The sequence below is a fragment of the Solanum dulcamara genome, chromosome 5 (genome assembly GCF_947179165.1).
Source record: "Solanum dulcamara chromosome 5, daSolDulc1.2, whole genome shotgun sequence".
Lineage (NCBI taxonomy): Eukaryota > Viridiplantae > Streptophyta > Magnoliopsida > Solanales > Solanaceae > Solanum > Solanum dulcamara.
The window spans coordinates 25,193,439-25,213,915 of NC_077241.1; the positions used below are offsets into that span (position 1 = coordinate 25,193,439).

At 34.9% G+C, this 20,477-nt stretch overlaps 1 protein-coding gene across 2 annotated transcripts in view; it reads left to right on the forward strand.

The window, feature by feature from the left end:
- The first annotated feature begins 2,613 nt into the window (after positions 1 to 2,613).
- LOC129889101 (uncharacterized) overlaps positions 2,614 to 20,477 on the forward strand; it is a 30,427-nt gene continuing 12,563 nt past the window's right edge. The window contains exons 1-15 of one of the 2 annotated variants that reach the window (XM_055964244.1): positions 2,614 to 2,715; positions 2,810 to 3,041; positions 3,441 to 3,597; positions 3,855 to 3,991; positions 4,137 to 4,240; positions 4,389 to 4,484; positions 5,087 to 5,180; positions 7,919 to 8,039; positions 8,153 to 8,346; positions 8,477 to 8,628; positions 8,699 to 8,754; positions 17,693 to 17,782; positions 17,884 to 17,983; positions 18,132 to 18,236; positions 18,326 to 18,398. In XM_055964244.1, the coding sequence (XP_055820219.1) occupies positions 2,713 to 2,715; positions 2,810 to 3,041; positions 3,441 to 3,597; positions 3,855 to 3,991; positions 4,137 to 4,240; positions 4,389 to 4,484; positions 5,087 to 5,180; positions 7,919 to 8,039; positions 8,153 to 8,346; positions 8,477 to 8,628; positions 8,699 to 8,754; positions 17,693 to 17,782; positions 17,884 to 17,983; positions 18,132 to 18,236; positions 18,326 to 18,398 (1,714 nt within the window). In that variant the 5' untranslated portion in view covers positions 2,614 to 2,712. The remainder of the gene's footprint in view (positions 2,716 to 2,809; positions 3,042 to 3,440; positions 3,598 to 3,854; positions 3,992 to 4,136; positions 4,241 to 4,388; positions 4,485 to 5,086; positions 5,181 to 7,918; positions 8,040 to 8,152; positions 8,347 to 8,476; positions 8,629 to 8,698; positions 8,755 to 17,692; positions 17,783 to 17,883; positions 17,984 to 18,131; positions 18,237 to 18,325; positions 18,399 to 20,477) is intronic. The other variant, XM_055964245.1, reaches the window with a different exon arrangement.

Below are 20,477 nucleotides of genomic sequence, written 5' to 3' on the forward strand. Positions count from 1 at the left end.
AGGGGAGGATATTTCTTGAATATAGTATATTTAGGTGATTTACCCTTATGGTTAAAATAATTATGTTGCTGTATGTGATAAATATTTCTTGAATATAGTATATTTAGGTGATTTACCCTTAATTCAAAGGTTGAGTTAGATCGGCCTCATGGGCCAAACCCATTTTAACGCTTTTGGTATATCTTAAGAAGTCATTTGGTTTGGATACAAGTTATAATGGGATAAGTTATGTTGGATAACTTATGCTGAGATAAGTTATACTGTGATTAATTATACTGAAAATAGTTTTTGTTGCTTGTTTGCTTTGTCATATTCAGAATTATATTCATTGCATAATTTCTAAGAATAAGTTATTTATTTACAAAAATACCCCCCACCTTATTTAGTTTATTTTTCTTATATTTTCTTTGCAAACTTAAATAATTCTTCTTTAAAATAAAATTTTCATCTTATTTAACTTAAATACCGTTGTGTATGTATTTTCATGATTGTACCATGTGTTTTTAAAATTAAACTTTCATCTTATTTAACTTAAAAATAAAACTTCCATCTTATTTAGCTTTAAATAAAATTTCCATCTTATTTAACTTAAAAATAAAACTTTAATCTTTTTTAGCTCAAAAATAAAACTTCAATCTTATTTAGCTTAAAAATAAAACTTCCATCTCATTTAACTTAAAAATAAAACTTTCATTTTAAGTTTATTAAAGTAAAATAAATTTTATTATTAAAATTATCTATATTTTAAAGTTATCTACATTTTAATTGATATATAAAATATAATTTTTAAGTGAGTAATAAACTATTTAATTAAAAATATGCAATTTAGTAATGAAGTGAACATTTTAAGAGAAATCAAAATATAAATAAACATAAGAATTAGACAAAAAAATCCAACTTATAATATATTAATAAATAAAAATTGTATCTATAAAATGTAATTTTTTAATACAAAAATATATTATCATAAAAACAACGATTAATTAAAGTTGTGAATGTTATTATAAATGTTGTTAAAAATTATGTTAATATACATGAATTATAGAAAAATGGTGTATAAAAGAGAGTTTAAGGGGATATTTTTGTTATTTTACATACTTTATCCAGAATAAGTTATCCTGGGATTACTAATCCACCCTCCCTGAGGAATAACTTATCCAGTACTAATTGTCAATCCTGGATAAGTTATACCATCCTTTGCAACGAAATAAGAAATTTAGGGATCGTTTGGTTTGGATACAAGTTATACTGTGATAAGTTATGTTAGGATAAGTTATGATATGATTAGTTATGCTGGGAATAGTTTTTATTGCTTGTTTGATTGGTTATATTCAAAGTTATATTAATTGCATAATTTTTAAGAATAAGTTTGTTTGTTTACGAAAATACCTTCCATCTTATTTAACTTTTTTTATGTTTTCTTTGCAAGTTTTAGTTATTCATTTCTAAAAATAAAATTTTTATCTTATTTAATGTAAATATTTTTATTTATGCATTTCCATGATTGTGCCATGTGTTTAAAATCAAGCTTTCATCTTATTTAACTTAAAAATAAAACATTCATCTTATTTAGCTTTAAATAAAATTTTCATCTTATTTAACTTAAATATAAAACTTTCCTCTTATTTAACTTAAATATAAAACTTTCCTCTTATTTAACTTAAAAATAAAACTTTCATCTTGTTTGACTTAAAAATAAAACTTTCATTTTAAGTTTATTCAAGAAAAAGAAAATTTGTTATTAAAATTATCTACATTTTAATTGACATATAAAAATATAATTTTTAAGTTAGTAATAAGCTATTTAATTAAAAATATATAATTTAGTAGTGGAATGAATAGTTTAAGAGAAATCAAAATATAAATAAACATAAGAATTAGACAAATAAATTCAACTTATAATATATTCATAAATAGAAATTGTATTTATAAAATATAATTTTTTAATAAAAAAATATATTATAATAAAAACAACAATTAATTAAAGTTATGAATGTTATTATAAATATATTAAAAATTATATAAATATACATAAATGTAAAGGGGTATTTTTGTTATTTTACATACTTTATTTCAGAATAAGTTATCCTGGAATTACTAATCCACTCTCCCTAAGAAATAACTTATCCCATTATCCCAAAATTAAACCCTCTTATCCATCATACCAAACAATCCCTAAAATTATATGATATAAATGATAAATATTTTTTGAATATGGTGTATTTAATAAGTTTCCTTGTTTTCCCCTCTTCAATCATTCTGAAAATTCAAGAAGCATCTTCGAGCCCGTTTGAATAGACTTAAAAAAAGTAACTTTTATATATGAAGTGCTTTTAGAACTTTGAAGTGCTGAAAGTTATTTTTATAAATAAACAGTTGAGTGTTTGGATAAAAGTGCTTATATTGAAAATAAGTGTTTGAATTTTAGGATTAAAAGAATAAAAATGATAGTTTGAGAAATTAGTTAAAATATAAGAGATATAAAAATAATTTTCATGATCAAACAAAATGAATTAAAAAAAAAAGTTAGAAATACTAACTTTTTATTTTTGACTACTATAATAACTTTATGACTTAAAACCATAAAACAACAACTTAAAGTGGGCGGTTCGAAGTAAAACATTCCCTATATGAGCTCAAGAATTCAACTTCCCCGAAATTTCGATAATTATCTTCCTTCCAAACCCTGCAACTTCTTCTCCAGCCACTTCAATGGTTGCTAAAATCCTCCATGATATCTTTTATTTTTATCCTTAATTTTGCGAAGCCATCTCTATTTGGTTGACACATTTTGTTTAATCCCTTACAGGAAAAACAAGCTTCAAGTAGTTGTAGTGGGGCATCATCATCATCCCAACCGCAACCTCAACTACACCCTTCATTAGATGATTGTTTGAAGCTACTGAGAGGAGAGAGGGATGAACAGAGGTTAGCGGGTCTACTTCTAGTTACCAAGTTTTGCAATAAAGATGACCACACCGCCATTCGCAAGGTTTACGATGCCGTAGGACCTCAATTCCTCCACCGGCTTCTTCGAACTGGTAAAGGGTCTTTTTGTTCAGCGAATTATTTGCATATCAATTGGTAGTTAATTGATAATCCAGTGGCCAAGAGATCACAATTTCATTTTCAGTGGTCTCACTTTCCATTGGGTTTTCACTACTCCCTGTAAACTATATGCAAGTAAAAAATTGTAGTCAAGTGTCTTTCTTATTTCCTTTTGGGGCAAAGCTGGCAAGCTTCTGCTTTTAGAATAGAATGCAAGCTTGCTTCCACTCGATCCTCAAATTTGTATTTAGGGTTCGTTGTCCTGATTTGCCAGTGTGTGATGAAATGGCCGCCCCAATTAGAAGGTTCAAGTTACGGCCTTCATTTAGTTTGGGATTGAGTTGTAATTTATTGATTGGTTGGAATTTTAATCTGAAATTGGATCTTTATAGGAACCGGGAAAGGAAGTGATGTCGGGGGAGATGATCGTGATGCCTACTTGCAATTGTCAATCACAGTTCTTGCAGCATTTTGTAGAGTTCCCCAGATTGCAGCTTCTGAAGATATGATTAATAAGATTCCTCTCATTGTAGAGACAATGTCCAACGAGTATGTTTTCTGGTGAATCATTTCGTTGGCAATTTCAGTTCTGTAGTTTATGTTGCTGTTATTAATTGGTGAGAGATTCTTTTAGTAAATGCACAGTTGGTTTCTGTCAAATCTGAAGTAGTTTTTTTACTGTGCCGGAGAGCTCTGTGATCCAGTGAGATGTTTCTGTGTGGTGCATTTGCTTAATTACAAGTACATTTGACTTCTCCATTCTCCTTCGAAATGTTTAACATGTAGCATTTTGTTTACTCTCCCAGAGTAGGATCACCTATCATTGATGACTGCTATGAATATTTGTTTTTGGTCTCAACGACCAGTGAAGAAGGGGCTAAAACCTTGTACAAATCTGGTGGCTTGAATGTGCTAGCTTCGCAAATGATGATTCTACCCAGTGGTATTTAGTTTGATCATCGGAAACATGTTACTTTTCTATGGATCACAGTGGCACCTTATTGCTACAAGCTTCCCATTGTCTCTACATAGATTCAACCTGATTTTGTTTCGGAATTTGACTCTTCTTTATTTTAAATTATTTTCAGGTTCTCATGTGATTGAACTTGCTCTGAGACTTGTGCAAATCATTTTCATTAAGTTACCCTCAGAAAATCTTTATTCTGAGCATCCAACTGACCTGTCAATGGTGGTGAGTCTACCAGAACTGAGTTCCTCTGATGAAGTCTTTTGGTGCAGTTGGTGGATGCTTAATTTACAGCGTACTGTGCGTTTTCATGTATCTCTGTCTACACAAATTTTTATGCACTAAATTTGTATGTTCTATTTGTTTGTGGTAGGTGTGCGCAGTGGCAAAGCAGTTTGCTGTACTGCAGAATGCACTGAAATTTGAAGCGCTTCACTTCCTATCAACTCTCCTGTCCAACAGATATTCTGTATGTTAATTACTTTATATTAAGTACACGTATCTGTACTTCTGGTCTAGTCTGGTCTGGAATCCTTACTGACACACTAGCAACTATAATAATTTTTTCAAAATCTTCTGTTTTATAATTATCCTTGTTTTGGATAGCCAATAGGCTGATTCATTTGTCGTGATCAGTACCATATTTGCTAGCGGTCCCTTCTCCATCGGGCAACTTGTCTAGCTTTGTTCTTTATTATGTCTAGAGATATTCATAATATTTGGATTTTGTCATACATATTAAAAAAGCTTTTGAAATGAATGTCTTAGAAATGTTTGTGTATCCTTGGGAATAGAATTGTAAAAGAATACAGTCAAGAAAACCAATCAAAATCTATGGTTGTATATAGAGTGAAAATTGATAGATAAACTGATTGATGTTGCACAGTCCCACTTATCGGGATATGCTCTTAGTGATCTTTTACAATATACAGTTGACCATTTGAAGAAGGCTTGATACATTTTATCTTGCATTCAGTCATAAGTTCCGCGTTTTTCTTGAACCCCATATATGCTCCTTTTTCATGTTTTTATTGTTTGAAATCTGACTGACCTTTTACACACAATGTACAGGCACCTTTATATGATGTGCTTCGCTTAATGGAAAATGACGTTTGGTCAACAAACTTGCGGATTGGTATTGTGGCTATCTTGCAAAATCGAGTTGGTATGTTAGCATTTATGTATAAATATATTTCTTAATCCTTTTTTGCATAAATTCGTCAACTTTAAATAAAGCACCATTTTTTCATTTTTCCACGCGAAAATGATTTTTGTTACTTTAAGAGAATATGTGAGTGAATGTAGAGGCCAAACATATCTATAAGATGAGTGTCGTAGAAATGTTGTTGTACTTGTGAGAAATATTGGAGAAGAATATTAATGAATTGTGTCTCTACATTATTACACAGAGACCCTATTTATAGATACTACAATACAATCCTTTACCAAGTAGGATACTATTTACTATTTCTATTCCTATTACTATTCATATTCCTATTCCTATTCTAAGTAGGATTGTGTATACCTATTTCTATTCTAACACTCCCTCTCAAGCTAGTGCATACAAGTCATATGTACCTAGCTTGTTACAAATGTAATTAATACGAGGACCGATGATGGGCTTGGTGAGATATATTGCAAGTTGATCACTCCACTTTACAAAATTGACAGTCAATCTTAATGTGCTTAGCCTTTCCATGAAATAGTGCATTTGATGCATAATGCCAGTCAATCTCAATGTGCTTGGTCTTCTCATGAAATACTGGATTTGATGCATACTGTCGATAAAGCGCATAGTGATAAATTCTTAAATTGCAGTGTTGAACTTTCCAAACCAAGCTCGAGAAGACTGTTTTAGATCATAGAGTGACTTATACAATCAACATACAAGGCTACCAGACTCCTAACCAACAAAACTAGATAGTTGCTCTATGTAGACTTCTTGAGCCAAGGGTCTTTTGGAAACAGCCTCTCTACCTCCACGAGGTAGTGGTAACGTTTGCGTACACTCTACCCTCCCCAAACCTCACTTAGTGGGATTTCACTGGGTATGTTGTTGTTGTTGCTGTTGTCGACAAATATTTAGCTTTATTCAGATGCTATCATAGACACATTTAAAAGTCACTTACTGGATAGCACACTTTATCTATCTCAAGTGCTATTACTTCATTAAGGGACCAAGCCACTCGAACAAAGTTAGATTAGCGGAATGCAACTTCTTTTTGCTTCATGATTGAGGGCATTTCTAAAGTCACCTGAACTACTTTTAAATGGCTTTCTTGCTTTGTTTTTGGATCGAAACTAGCCATTCTTTGATTAAAGTGTATAGATCCTCTCTTTATTGATTATGACTAAATTAAATCCACCAAAAGAAAGGATTTGATTTTAGTCTGCTCAGTAGAAGCAAGTATGACTCAATAGAATAGATGGTCTAAGAGACCGTTTGGATTGGCTTATAAGTTGCTGATGAGCTGTTTTCAGTTTTTTAGCTTTTTTGAGTGTTTGACTGGCCAACTTAAAGCCATTTTGTGCTTAAAATAAGTTCAAAAAAATAATTGGGTCTGTTTGGCTTAACTTATCTAAAGCAACCTATAGGCTGAAAGCATCTTATAAGCCAAAAAAAATAAGTTGGAGCAAAAAAAATAAGTTGGGCTACCCCAACTTATTTTTTTTGGGAAGCTTATAGGTTGCTTTAAATAAGATGAGCTAAACAGGCACTAAAACCAAAATTTTGGATAGGCTTTAAATTTATTTAATAATTTTCTTAGATATTTTATTTGAAGTTTATTCATATAGATTCTTAAAATGCAAAATGAAGTAGTTGATCATATATTTATAATCAATTTCTTTTTCTTATCGACATGATAACCAATTCGTGTAATTTTTCTTGAGATGATGTTAAATAAGATTTTATTTATTTTGGTTTTAAAAAGTTTCCAATTGACTCAACTATTACAGAAGTTGTTGAAATTATATATAAGCAATGTAGATATTATCGGAAGTAACGTTGTATTATTTATTTAGCAGTTGTGTCAGTAACGCAGAGTTTATGTTATGAACCAACTGTTGTAAATGGAGGAATCGATTGTATTTCGTCCTTTGTTCCCCATAGCAACTGGGGATCAAAAAGCACTAAATTTGATGACTTATTAAGGGAAAGACGAAGTAAGAGCATGCTATTGGAGACGTTGCAACATATGTCGGGAAGGCCTCCGTTGATTGTGTACGAACAAAATACGAATCCAAAGGCAGGGTAAGAAAGGGTTTAGCTAATGGAGATATTAACTCTTCCGGGAACCAGTAACGCGTAAACCATGTCAAACCAAGACCAATTAGTTATGCAGAATTGTATTTTGGGATTAAGTGGACTAATAAGCAATGTAGATATTATCGGAAGTAACGTTGTATTATTTATTTAGCAGTTGTGTCAGTAACGCAGAGTTTATGTTATGAACCAACTGTTGTATTAGTTATGCAGAATTGTATTTTGGGATTAAGTGGACTAATAAACCATCCCTCAATGTTTAGGGTCGAATGTGCTTTATGAATAGGCCTTACTGTCAGAAGGTTAAGTTTCATTTTCACCTGTTTCGTTGTCCCTTCCATTTGACGTTGCTCTATATTTTTAGAGAAAAAATAGTTATTGAATTGTTGTAGCTGGGGAGCATATCAGTTATATTCTTGTTCATTAACTGTTGCGTCAAACTCTCCATTCGGCTCCTCAATGGCATGAGCTTAATTGCATTAATATTGACTATCCCATGCTTCCTAAGTCGGGCATTTTCCCAGTTTAGTGAAATTGTGCATGGTTTTGGTCAATATTAAGTTGCTTTGAGGTCCTTCTGTGTTTTGTGCTCTTTTTAATTTTTTTTGTAATTCTCCTTTCTCCTCATTTCTATGCAGCACCTTCACATAAACTTCAGGCTCTTGTTCTGGCTGAGTGTGCCATATCAATTGTTGGTGAACGATGGCTTACTGGGGAGATGTACTTAACTGGTTCTCAGGTTTTCCTGCCTGCTGACAGGTAAAGCAGAAATTCATGGTGTTCAATTTGTCTTCCTCTTGCTTTAACATGCCTCCTCCCTGGCTTTTCTTTGAGTTGGGACGTGGAAAGCATAAGTGTCTGCATCTCTTCAGGTGCATTCTGCTTGTTTTGGAGTCATCAAGGGTTGAAATTGCTGTTCTTCTAAATGACATGGCATACTTAAAGTATGAAGCCGCCAATGGGTCCTCAAATAGAGAGAGCATTCTTTTGAAGCAGAGGAATCTTGGTGTAGCCTTCTCATTGGTTGAAAAAATAATTAAACTTATTTCTAGTTTTGGTGGAGAAGGTATGTGACAATATTTGTGGTACAAAAATATTTCTTATATTTTCTGATACTTTTCAGAAAAATATTACTGAAAAGATTAACATGGAAAGCTATTTTTGCATGTTATGCTTTGCTGTTATATCTTGATCAGTAGAGAGATGCTGGGAGGTGACTTATGAGCTGATTATATCATTTGCAGAGTCAACTGCCAAAGCTGTTATCAGTGAGAGCACTTTCTCAAAAATCATTTCTGGGCTCAATGAGACTATTGGTGTTGTTTTGGACTATCTACGAGATGCTAAGGTACTTTGTCCATCAGTACATAGGAGAATAATTATACCAAGTCTGCTCATGCAATAATGATTCTTCGCAGGAGCATGGACAGATGAAAGGGAATGATCTTCTAGCGGCCGTGCGAGTAATCGGAAGGTATGAATCCCAAACCTTTCCTTCTGTGTGGATGTTGAAAAGAAATATAGAAAAACTCCGGCTGCATAAAAAATAATCCCTGAGAAAACTGTTGGTTTTAGCACTGTAATTTATATCAACCATACCTGTCCTTATAGGTGATATTCTTTGAGAAAAATTAAGCCTTCCAATGAACTGATTTAGCAAAATCCATGCTATATAGCTTTCTAGTTTTACGTTCTTTAAATTGGGATCAATTGTTGCTTCTGCTTGTGTTTGACGACTTTCTTGTTCTTGTTCCCTTCAATGCTTTTCTACTATGTACTTGCATTTACTTGTTTCTCTTTTCTTAGGATGTATTGGGTCTGTGAGAAATATAGGAGAAAAATATTATTGAATTGTGTATTTATATTATTACGCAGAGACCCTATTTATACACTACCAAATACAATCCTTTACTAAGTAGGATACTATTTACTATTTCTATTCTTATTACTATTCCTAATCCTATTCCTATTCCCATTCCCATTCTAAGTAGGAATGTATATACCTATTCCTATTCTAACACTCTCCCTCAAGCTAGTGCATACAAGTCATATGTACCTAGATTTTTACAAATATAATTAACACGAGGACCGATGATGGGCTTGGTGAGATATATTGCAAGTTGATCACTCGATTTCACAAAATTGACAGTCAATCTCAACGTCTTAGTCTTCTCATGAAATACTGGATTTGATGCATAATGCTAGTCAATCTCAATGTGCTTGGTCTTCTCATCAAATACTGTATTTGATGCATAATGTCGATAAAGCGCAGAGTGATAAATTCTTGAATTGCAGTGTTGAACTTTCCAAATCAAGCTTGAGAAAACTGTTTTAGATCATAGAGTGACTTATACAATCAACATACAAGGCTACCAGGCTCCCCCTGAGCAACAAAATCAAGTGGTTTTTCCATATAGGCTTCTTCCTCGAGATCATCGTGGAGAAAAACAATCTTAATGTCCAACTGATTAAAAGGACAATGGAGAATGACAACCATAGATAGAAAAAGCGACATGTTATTCTAGCCATGGAAGAGAAAACATCACTCTAATCCAGCCCAAATATCTGAGCATATCCTTTTTTTTGGGCAAAAGTAATCTGAAACAGAAAGAGAACACTACAAAAAAACTTAGATCTGTCCAAACAATGCAATGGTTGTTGGAAAGTTCTCGAAATTTGGTATAAAATATATGGATCGTCTCGAATCAAAAGGTGAGTAGATCTTAAATAAGAAAGTCACCAAAAAACTGGTCGGTTAATGCTCATGCGCCGAATTATTAGATTTGATGGCTGAAAGTGGTCACATCTGAGCAATAAAATTATATGGGTAGGGTCAGAATGATGGCACGACCCTACTGAGAAAGAGAGTTGTTATGGGTAAGGTCGGAGTGATGGCACGACCCTACTGAAAAATAGAAATTATATAGGTAGGGTCGAATTGATGGCAGGACCCTACTGAAAAAGAGAAATTATATGGGTAGGGTTGGAATGATGGCACGACCCTACACAAATAAGAAAGTAGTCACCGGAAAGATCGCACAGTGCTACGTAGATTGGATGAAAAAGTTGTTACCGGAAAGATGACTTGATACTACACAAATCGTGTATGAGAAAGTAGTTACAAAAAAGATGGCATGGTGCAACACAAATAAGATATGAGAAAGTAGTCAGCGGAATGATGCATGATGCTACATAAATGAGATATGAGAAAGTAGTCACTTGTATGATGCAAGATGATACACAAACACTGACAGATACGAGGTTGACACAAAACAACCCTAGAAAGTCGCCGGGCATAGTGACCTTTTTGACTAAGTTTTCTTTCCCTAAATTTGGGATTCATGCATATATCGTTGGCCCTACTTTTGTTAACATAACCAATGGCCAGACGGGCGGTATATATGGGTCATAGCCACCCGCCGGCAGTGGAAGCTTTTTTCGATTTTCTACCAAGATTGTAGAAGCTCTGATACCATGTGAGAAATATAGGAGAAAAATATTATTGAATTGTGTTTTACATTACTACACAGAGACCCTATTTATAGACACTACAAAATACAATCCTTTACCAAGTAGGATACTATTTACTATTTCTATTCTGATTACTATTCCTATTCCTATTCCTATTCTAAGTAGGAATGTATATACCTATTCCTATTCTAACAAGGTCATAACTATATTTGTTGACAAGCTTTTTTCCCTTTTTGTTGTTCATTCAAGTAGGAAATTCTTTTACTTCTAATTCAACTTCTTGTTGTAAATGGATGCAATTGCATATTTGTACATTGTGGATGACTTGAACTCTACAAGTCCTAGTTTCATCTGCTACCTGGAGAGTTGTAGATATTTACTGCCATCTTGAAATTTGTGAGGAAGATGAAGTTTAATTGGTTCCAATAAAGGCCTGGTGCCATATTAATGCAATTGAGATTGAATTTGTCACGATCCAAAAATCGGGGAAGTGATGACACCTATCTCAACCCCATCCATAGGCAAGCCAACCTAGTCACATTCACAAAACAAAGAATCAAACATGCGAACGTAATATTTAAAACCAATATAAGTCATAACATGATCTTTTTTTTATAAAAACTCATAACAAGGGCGAAAAATCCATAGAAACTCTTCCCAAAACCTGGCGTCACTAGTACAAGCCTTTAAGAATCCGTAAACAACTCTATAAAGCTCTAAAGCATCCGAAAAGAGGAAAAATGACATAAAATGAAAAGATAGAGGAGACATAGGAAGATTGCGGATCAACCAAGAATCTACCTTGGGATCTCAATAATATGCTCCGGACAGCTACCAAATCACTGGCCTGAAGTACTTGGCTTAGAACCTACACAACAAGGTTCAGATTGAAGACGAGCGTGGGTACGAATCCACATGAACTCACAACATCGTCGACTGACCCAAATTCAAAGTGATGGCGAGGGTCGGTCCTAACTGCTTTGCTCTAATACTTATCACAATTACTTCTCAGTTCAACTACAACAGACACAGACTAGCAACTAATGCCAACGACAACATAAACAAGTCAAGTCCAGATATCTCAAACCACAGTCAATTCAATCACTTTCCACACCATAACATTACAAATCAAATAGCAATGATGCAATGAATGCATGTCTCTCAATTGGTCAAAAACATGTATATATCCGCTACCTAATTTGCTTGGACGCGGGTGCGGGTGTCCGATACGGGTTCAAATCTAGAGGTCGGATCCACTATGATCTAAATTTTAAGATTCGGGGATACGGATCCATGTATGGATATGGGTGCGGTGATTCAACTAAAAATAATTCAAATATCTAAAAATAGATTTATAAAACCTAAGATATTATGTGGAAAGCTAGTTAACTTTATCAAAAAAAATATTATGTGAAAAACTTGAGGAGAAATATTGATCAAGAGGAGATTCTTGAAAGGAGATAAAAGGAAAGGGAGTGACAATAGAAATTTATATATATAGGTTATTTCATTTTTTCTTCAATTTCACCTTAATTTTTGTTTTGATTTCAGAAATTATTGAATCTGTTCATAATTTCTCCCTCGAATTTGGTCAAAATACCCAAAATTGGTTGACAACAGATCCCGCACCCCCATCCACACCCACGTCATGGACTCGTGAGGTCCATACCTTCTCTGTATCCTGTTTGTAGGCTATTGGAGGATATCGTATCACTGCTCAATTCGGATCCTGCCCATAGGCCATCAGAGAGTATTCTAAGGAAGGCACTATATCTCATAACTATATCACATTACCTCCGGATCCTACCCGTAGACCATCGAAGAAGAACCATATGATTCAACAAATAGTATGCATGTGAACTCATATGAAATATAATAAAATGCTCATAAAACAGAAGATAAGATGTTATGAATGAATATAAGAGTGCCTTTTAGTCACAAAGTGATCACAAGGTATGTAGAAATCCTGTATCATGCCTACCAATCAAATCATATCATCGGGCAACAAATAGCCAAATCATTTACCATGCTCCCGGCATACATAAAAATCATAAATTAGGTAGACAATCAATATCCAATTTCTACCTATTACATGGCACTAGTACCCACATAAGTGCTCGTCATCTCACTTATACGATACCCCTATTACCCATTTTTCATTAATATTGTCAATCAATACTCTAAGGAGTTGTTTGGTAGGGTTAATAAGAATAATGCTAAATAAAGTGTATTAATGCTTGCATTAATTATGTAGAGATTATTTCTAATACATTGTTTGGTTTGGTGTATTAAAAATTGCATGCATTGCATAATTTTTTAATTTTTTTTATTTACTAAGATATCCCCTACAAATATAGTGAAAAAGATGTAAAAGAGATTTTGAGGGGCAATTGAGTCTTTAATCATACTAATGCATGTATTAAAACCCCTTGCATTACTAATACCATGGATGCCCATCTATTAGTAATACTCAAGAGAGTGTATAACTAATGCAAGCTAAACAAATGTACCAAACAAGGTACTACTAATACACAAAGCTAATGCATGCATTATTTCTTCTAATACACTACCAAACGACCCCTAACACTTCAAAAAAAAGTTGAAAAAAGTCTCAACTTTCCTTAATCGTAGCCCGACAACTCAAATTATGGCATTACCCTTCCTCAAAGCCTTCGAAAGAGTCCAATCTATTCAAATACATAATCTACATAGACAACGAATCCATAGACACCAATATTGCTATACTTCTATTTTGGGTCCAAAAAGTCAAACTCGAGCGTACAAGTGTGATATTGAAATTTTCTTTGAAAATCATGTTACCCATTAAGTAAGGAACTTAGATTTGAAATTTCATCAAAAGCGGAGTTCAAATCGACCTTCAAATCATCAAAATACAATTTCATAACTTTATCCCCAAAAACCCCAATTTCCCCAATTTAAAATAGTGATCTAAAGGTGAAATCATCTATAAAAGTATTGTGGAATGCGTAAATAAAGGTTTAGAACATACGTAACGAAGAAACCTTGAAAATCCCCTTTTGAATCGCCCCAAAAATGTGATTCCAAGCTCCCAAAATTGAGTTATGAAGACAATGTCCGAAAATGGACATTTAATTCTGTTTAAGTAATTTTCCCTTTTGAGATCGCGATGGGTTCCTCGCGAACATGAGGCTGACCCTGCTCGACCCATTGCAGTCACAAGGCCAACTTTGCGAATGTGAAAAACAACTCGGACCCAACTTACCCTTTGCGATCCCCCCCCGGCCCTATATAGCTCCTTCTTTGCAAAATTGAACAAGAAAATACCTGTACCAACAAAACTAAAAACCAACAATTGCATCAATTTTTAAATTCCCGAACGAACCCTCTAGATTCGTTCGGAACCTCCTGAAGACAAATCAAATATGCTACTAGATTGGATACAACATTTCGAACCTAATTGAACCATCAAGACACCGATTCAAGGTCATGTTGACCGAATGTTGATCGAGGTCAAGTCTCAACTTCTAAATTTTCAAGCTTCCATCCAATGATCCGAACTCACCTGGATGCGTTGGGTTTTGAATCAAAGATCCTACTAGCTCAAAATTCATCCTTCAGAACTAACGCAAATGCAGGAATTTCGTTCCGAGTTCATCTTCTTCAAATGTTGACTTTGGTCAACCATTCAACTTTCCAAGATAAAAAATCCATCCAAATCCCGTCCAAACACCTTGAAAACCAAGCCACCCACCATTGTAGACAACAAATATCATAATAAGCTGCAGGAAGGGGTAAAATAGGCAAAACACGCTAAAATCATCCTCAATGAAACTAACAAAATAATGAAACGGTAAAGGGTCAAATATACCCCTGTACTATCATAAATAGTTTTTTCGTTATACTTTCGATCTAAATGTACCCCTTTCATTATACTTTTGGTCCAAATATACCCCTCCCGCTATATGTTAGTACAAATTTACCTTTAATTTTGACGGAGGGATATGTGTCAAGCTCGGAATCAATTACCCACCCCCAATTTTGAATATCTGATTCTTTAGTGTGAGAAATATTGAAAAAGAATATTATTAAATTGTCCATTTACATTATTACATTTGAGACTATTTATAGACACTACATTAGACTCCTTTTGCAACTAGGACACTACGTTATAATGCTTTTCCAAGTAGGAATCTATATACTATTTTTGTTCCTACTCCTATTCGAACACTCCCCCTCAAGCTGGTGCATACGGGTCAAATGTACCGAGCTTGTTACAAATGCAATTAATACGAGGACTAGTGAGGGACTTGGTGAAGATGTCTGCAAGAAAATTTGGTAAAAACTGCTTTGGACGTCGGGGCAGCGACCTTAGTTGAAAAGAAACAAACTGAAAAATAGTCGAAAATTGGTATAAAATATATGAGTCATCTTGAAATTAAGAGATGAGTAAGCCGTTGAAAAACTAGCTGGAACAGGCTCACGCACCGGCGCATGGTCAGATCTTGTCGAAGGTGATGATCTCTTGGGCGGCGCATAGAGGCACGTGGGCTGTCAATTCACAACGGCGTTGGTTGTGGTTTGGTCGTAGGGAGACACTATACCTTTTGGTGGTTTGGTTTTCACACAACACTAGTGAAAAGTGAAACTATGTAAGTCACATCTGAGGAGTCACCGAAAAGACGCATGGAACTACACAATTTAAATATGAGGAGTCACCGAAAAGACACATGGTGCTACGCAACTCAAATATGATATAGTAGTCACCAAAAAGATGCATAGTGCTACACAAATCAAATATGAGGAAGTAGTCATTGGAAAGATCCACGGTGCTACGCAAAATCAGATTTGAGAAAGTAGTCACCTGAAAGATGTATAGGACTACACAAATCAGGTCTAGGAAGCCACCAAAAAGCAGCACAATGACTACTTTCTTTGACATGGATGCTTCTCAAATCAGTCCTCCTCAGCATGATTATTTTTCAAGCATATAGTATTGCCCCAACTTTTGCTAAAACTTTTGCATTTAGTAGAAGCTCTGATACCAAATGAAAAATATTGGAGAAGAATATTATTGAATTGTCTATATACATTATTACATTGAGGTTCTATTTATAGACACTACATTAGACTCCTTTTCCAATTAGGATACTACATTACAATCCATTCCATGTAGGATTCCATATATTATACTTGTTCCTACTCCTATTCTAACATTTAGAAACACATCCATTTAATCTGACCCGACCCATTTTCTTTTTCTTTCATCTTCTTCTCTTTTGTAGCCAAAAAAATGGTTGTCCGACGATAACCATCAGAAAAATTAGCAAGCAAGCTTGTTACTGCTGAAGTTACTTTTGTGTGTGCCATTTTTCAAATACTACTTTCATTTGAAAATTGTTAACTAATTTTTCTTCAAGAATGCCTATTTATCGTTATTCATTGTTGATTGTGATTTTTTGGTAGTAGCTCAGATGGTAGACCGCTCGCTTAGTATGCGAGAGGTACGGGGATCGATACTCCGCATCTCCATTTTTTGAAGGGGAGCCTTGGAGTAACTGGTAAAGTTGTTGCCATGTGACCAGGAGGTCACAGTTCAAGCCTTGAAAACAGCCTTTGACAGAAATGTAAGGTAAAGCTGTGTATAATAGACCCTTGTGGTCGGGCCCTTCCCCGAACCCTGCGCATAGCGGGAGCTTAGTGCACCGGGCTGCCCCTTTTTTATTTTTTGGTAGGCATTATAGTGCCTCATTCTGGGTTGGTTAAGCAACAAGTAGTAGAGAGATTCTTTGTTCTTTGAAATAGTAAACTAGCTCATAATATCAACTTGAAAATATCCAATACATGTCTGTCAAGTTGCTGAAACTTGATCCAGCATCAACTCCAAAAGAGAATAATTGGGAATTGTAGCAAAAAAGATAAGTTGACATCTGCAATTTTCCCACTACTGCACTATGAACTAGTAGCAAATAAAAATCTAAAACTATGAGATGCTAATATATATGTAAGACACTGAGCCGAACAGATGATTAAACCCATAGTTATTAGCAGTGGCACTGTTTTGGTTCATCACAGCAAGTGTTTCACAGCTGGGATTTCAGAAATCGAAACAATATCCTGACTTTTCACTTCATTGGCAACAAGATCTCATTCAAACTACACTTTTTGGTGTATCATGGCTGGCATTTAAGAAAGAAGATGGAGGATCGCTGGATATACCATTTTTCCCGCCATAAAAGAGAAGAAGAAGAAGATGAAAAAAATGGGTCGGGTTAAAGGGGTGAATTTCTAAAGAAATCGGGTATTTAAAATTGGGGGTAGGTCCTTTGATTCTGACATAACATGTTCTCCGTTAAAATTAAGGTTAAATTTGTGCCAATATATAATGGGAGGGACATAGTTGGACCGAAAGTGTAACAGAAAGGGTATATTTAGACCGAAAGTATGACGAGGGGTATATTTGAACTATTTTTTATTGTACATGGATATATTTGACCCTTTTCTGATAATGAAATTCTAAAGTTGAATTGACTCTACTAGGACCTCAAATATCAGAATGAACTAATGAAAAAAATAGACTTCGCACGACTCGCAACACTACATGGCAAGGTAGTGCGAGTGTGTTTCCCAAGTTGACTAGAATCACAATCTAATGTGGATAGACTAGACAAACTAGACACCATCTTCTGTAACTTTAACTCAGATTTCCCAAACTGTTGTGAATTGAGTCCGGAGGATATGGAGGATCTGTAACTGGACATGTTGTGGAGGAATTAGTACAGATAAAGTAGTAGGGGCCTTGTCATTCAAATCCCATGCCAACCTTCTGTCCCGTACTGCCGTCCTTCATAACAAAAGAATCATCAAAAAATATTATAGATTCCGATTCCTATTCCTATTCTAATAGATTTGATTCCATAGGGAAATTTTTTATAAGTAGTGAATGTCTTTTGTTCTTTCAGTTATCTTGCAGAAGCACCAGATGTATGTAAAGATAAGGTCACAGAACTCCTAGGTTATATGCTTTCAATTGAAGGGGAGGATGAATTGAGGTTTGGTATTTCTGTTACTTTTTTTCTATTAGCATACATTTCTCTCAATCTCTTGAACATGCAGCTGACATGGATATTTTGACATGGTTCCCAAATTGCAGTCCTTTTTATTCCATCTGTTTTTTGCTTCCAATGCTGTGTCAAATAACTCTCAAGACTGGAGGATGTAAAATTTTAGCTTCCTCAGGTGCATTTAGAGAAGTGAGTCTCACTTCCGTTCTAATTTCTGAAATCAATACAAGTATATTCTCAGTCTCTATGAACCAATATTTTTTATGATAGCTGGCGAGCCATTAATGTGTCCCCTCTTTGTCTCTTGATCTTCCGAGGGAATGTACTTAATTTGCAGGTTGTTGGTTGCCTCATTGCTTTGATTGACCAAAACAATTTTACGTCTGAGGATAATGGTTCTATATTCTTGGCTTGCGATACAATTTTGAATCTTCTTCTGAAGGTAGTTTTCATGCTTTGCTGCAGTACCTTAATTGAGGAATTAGTTATATTTGTATGATATTATTGACAATCATGCCTTCTCATGAACAGCGGGAGCAAATTAAATTTCCGTCAGATGATCCCAGTTTTATTAAACTTTTAGTAGCATTGTCACATTGGGCAGGTAATATCTTTAACTCAGATTTTTGCACTTGCCGAACCTGATCTCCGTATTTCAACTGTTGAAATTTCTTAGTTTTCTATGCATTCATATTTCCTATCTGTAGCATCATCCAAAAAGATGAGCAATTGATACCCATCAGCTTTTAGCGAAGAGGTGTTAACCTTTAATGGCCCTGTCCCTAGCTGCAGTACATTCTGCGCAAATTATAGATTAGGTAAAAGAGTGCTCAAAGCCTGTCAAAATTGGTAATGTTAACATGCTGCTTGAAGGCAGTTAATGACTTGTTGCTGCTTAATATCATTTGAAACTAATGTACTTCCATGTTGAATTTGTTAAAAGCGCGAAAAGGGTCTCTTTGACAGAACACAAAGTTGCAAGTATGTTATATTTGGATTAGACTCTAGCTTTACAGTGCACCTAAGAAATCAACCAACTCCTCTACTTCCTCCAAACAATTCTTTTTACACCAAAAAACTAAAGTCATTAAACAGTTCCATTTCACATCAGGAATGGACTTGATCTGGTCTTCAAAGCATCTTACATTCCTCTCCTTCCAGATTGTCCACCATATGCATGAAGCTATTGTCCTCCACCATTTTTTCCGACTCTTGCTTCCTCCTCTTCTAATCCAGCAGCTCGTCAGATCAGCTGCATGCTCAGGCATTGTCCATTTAGTCTTTGTGAGAATGAAGAACAGGTTCCCCAATTAAGCAGTGAATTTGCAATGTAGAAATAGGTGATTATTTGTCTCTCCAGTTTCATTGCACAGAAAGCATCTAGTCACCACTATTCTCCCCTTCTTTTGTAGAACTTCATGAGAAAGACATGCCCTCTTTACTACTAGACAGGTGAAACATTTCATCTTAGTAGGTGCTATGTTTTTCAATTCATTCCTCCATATACTTAAGCCTTCCTCCTGCATAACACTATTCTCTATCTTATATATTGTTCACTAAGAATCTTCCATCCATTGTATGTCTCCATCTTAGTGTATAGGTTCCAATGTGGTGCCAGAAAAACTTTCCACTTCGTTTAGTAAACTGGCCACCCTTTCCACTTCCTAATCATTGAGATTTCTTCTGAAGTTGAGATTCCACCCTTGATTTGACCAACATTCAGAGATAGTTACTTCAGGGTTGCTACGCAGCACCATGAGGTCAGGGTATATCTCTTCCAAGGTGTTTGACCTATCCAGAACCTGCTTTTGATGCCATTACCTTGATTCTGGAGTTCTCCTGCAGCTTTGGCCATAGAGCTGTGATTTCTCTGCAGACACCCATACCATACCTACAGTTCACCTTATTGGAACACCATGGACTAATTTGGCCAAACTTGTGGATGATTGCTTCCTTCCAGAGAGATACTTTATCTTCACTGAATCTCCATAGCCATTTCGTCAGAAAGCAACAATTTTGGATCTCCAGATTCCTGATTACCAACCCTCCCTGGCGTTTACTTAATTGTGCAACCTCCCATTTCACCAGCTTGTATCCCCCCTTCCTTATTTCCTTACCACAAAATATCTCTCCTCAACCTGTTCAGCTTTTTCATCACATTGGCAGGAATAGGGAATAAAGACATCACATGGGTGGGTAAAGAATCCAACATTGAGTTTATTAGTGTGACCCTTCCCCCTAGTGATAAGTATTGTGCCTTCCACTGTCAGCAAGGCAGGTCCGCTATAAAGCCTACCGGCCAGAAAGTCCTTAAGAACGAGAAAGCCCTCCCACTGGACTGGGCTAACCTACTCTCAGATTTCTCTACAATGTTGTCCGCAGAAGTTGAAAATTTGGAGTTCTTGGTGTTGTTCATGTGTTCTTGGTGTTCTTGAAGAAGAAGGAGCAAAAAGTGTACATTTGATCCAAAACTCCAATTGAAAAGCGTTAAAAGATGTTTGGGTAGTTTTACAAAACTGGGGTAAAAAAATAATGGCATAGATGAGCATTTTCTCAAACGGCAATGTCATAAATGAGCCAAACTATTAACGATGACATAAATGAGTCTTTTATGAAAGTTCAATGACATATTTGAGCCTTTTCCCTTAAAAGTAACATAGTAAGCTAAATAGCCATTTTAATC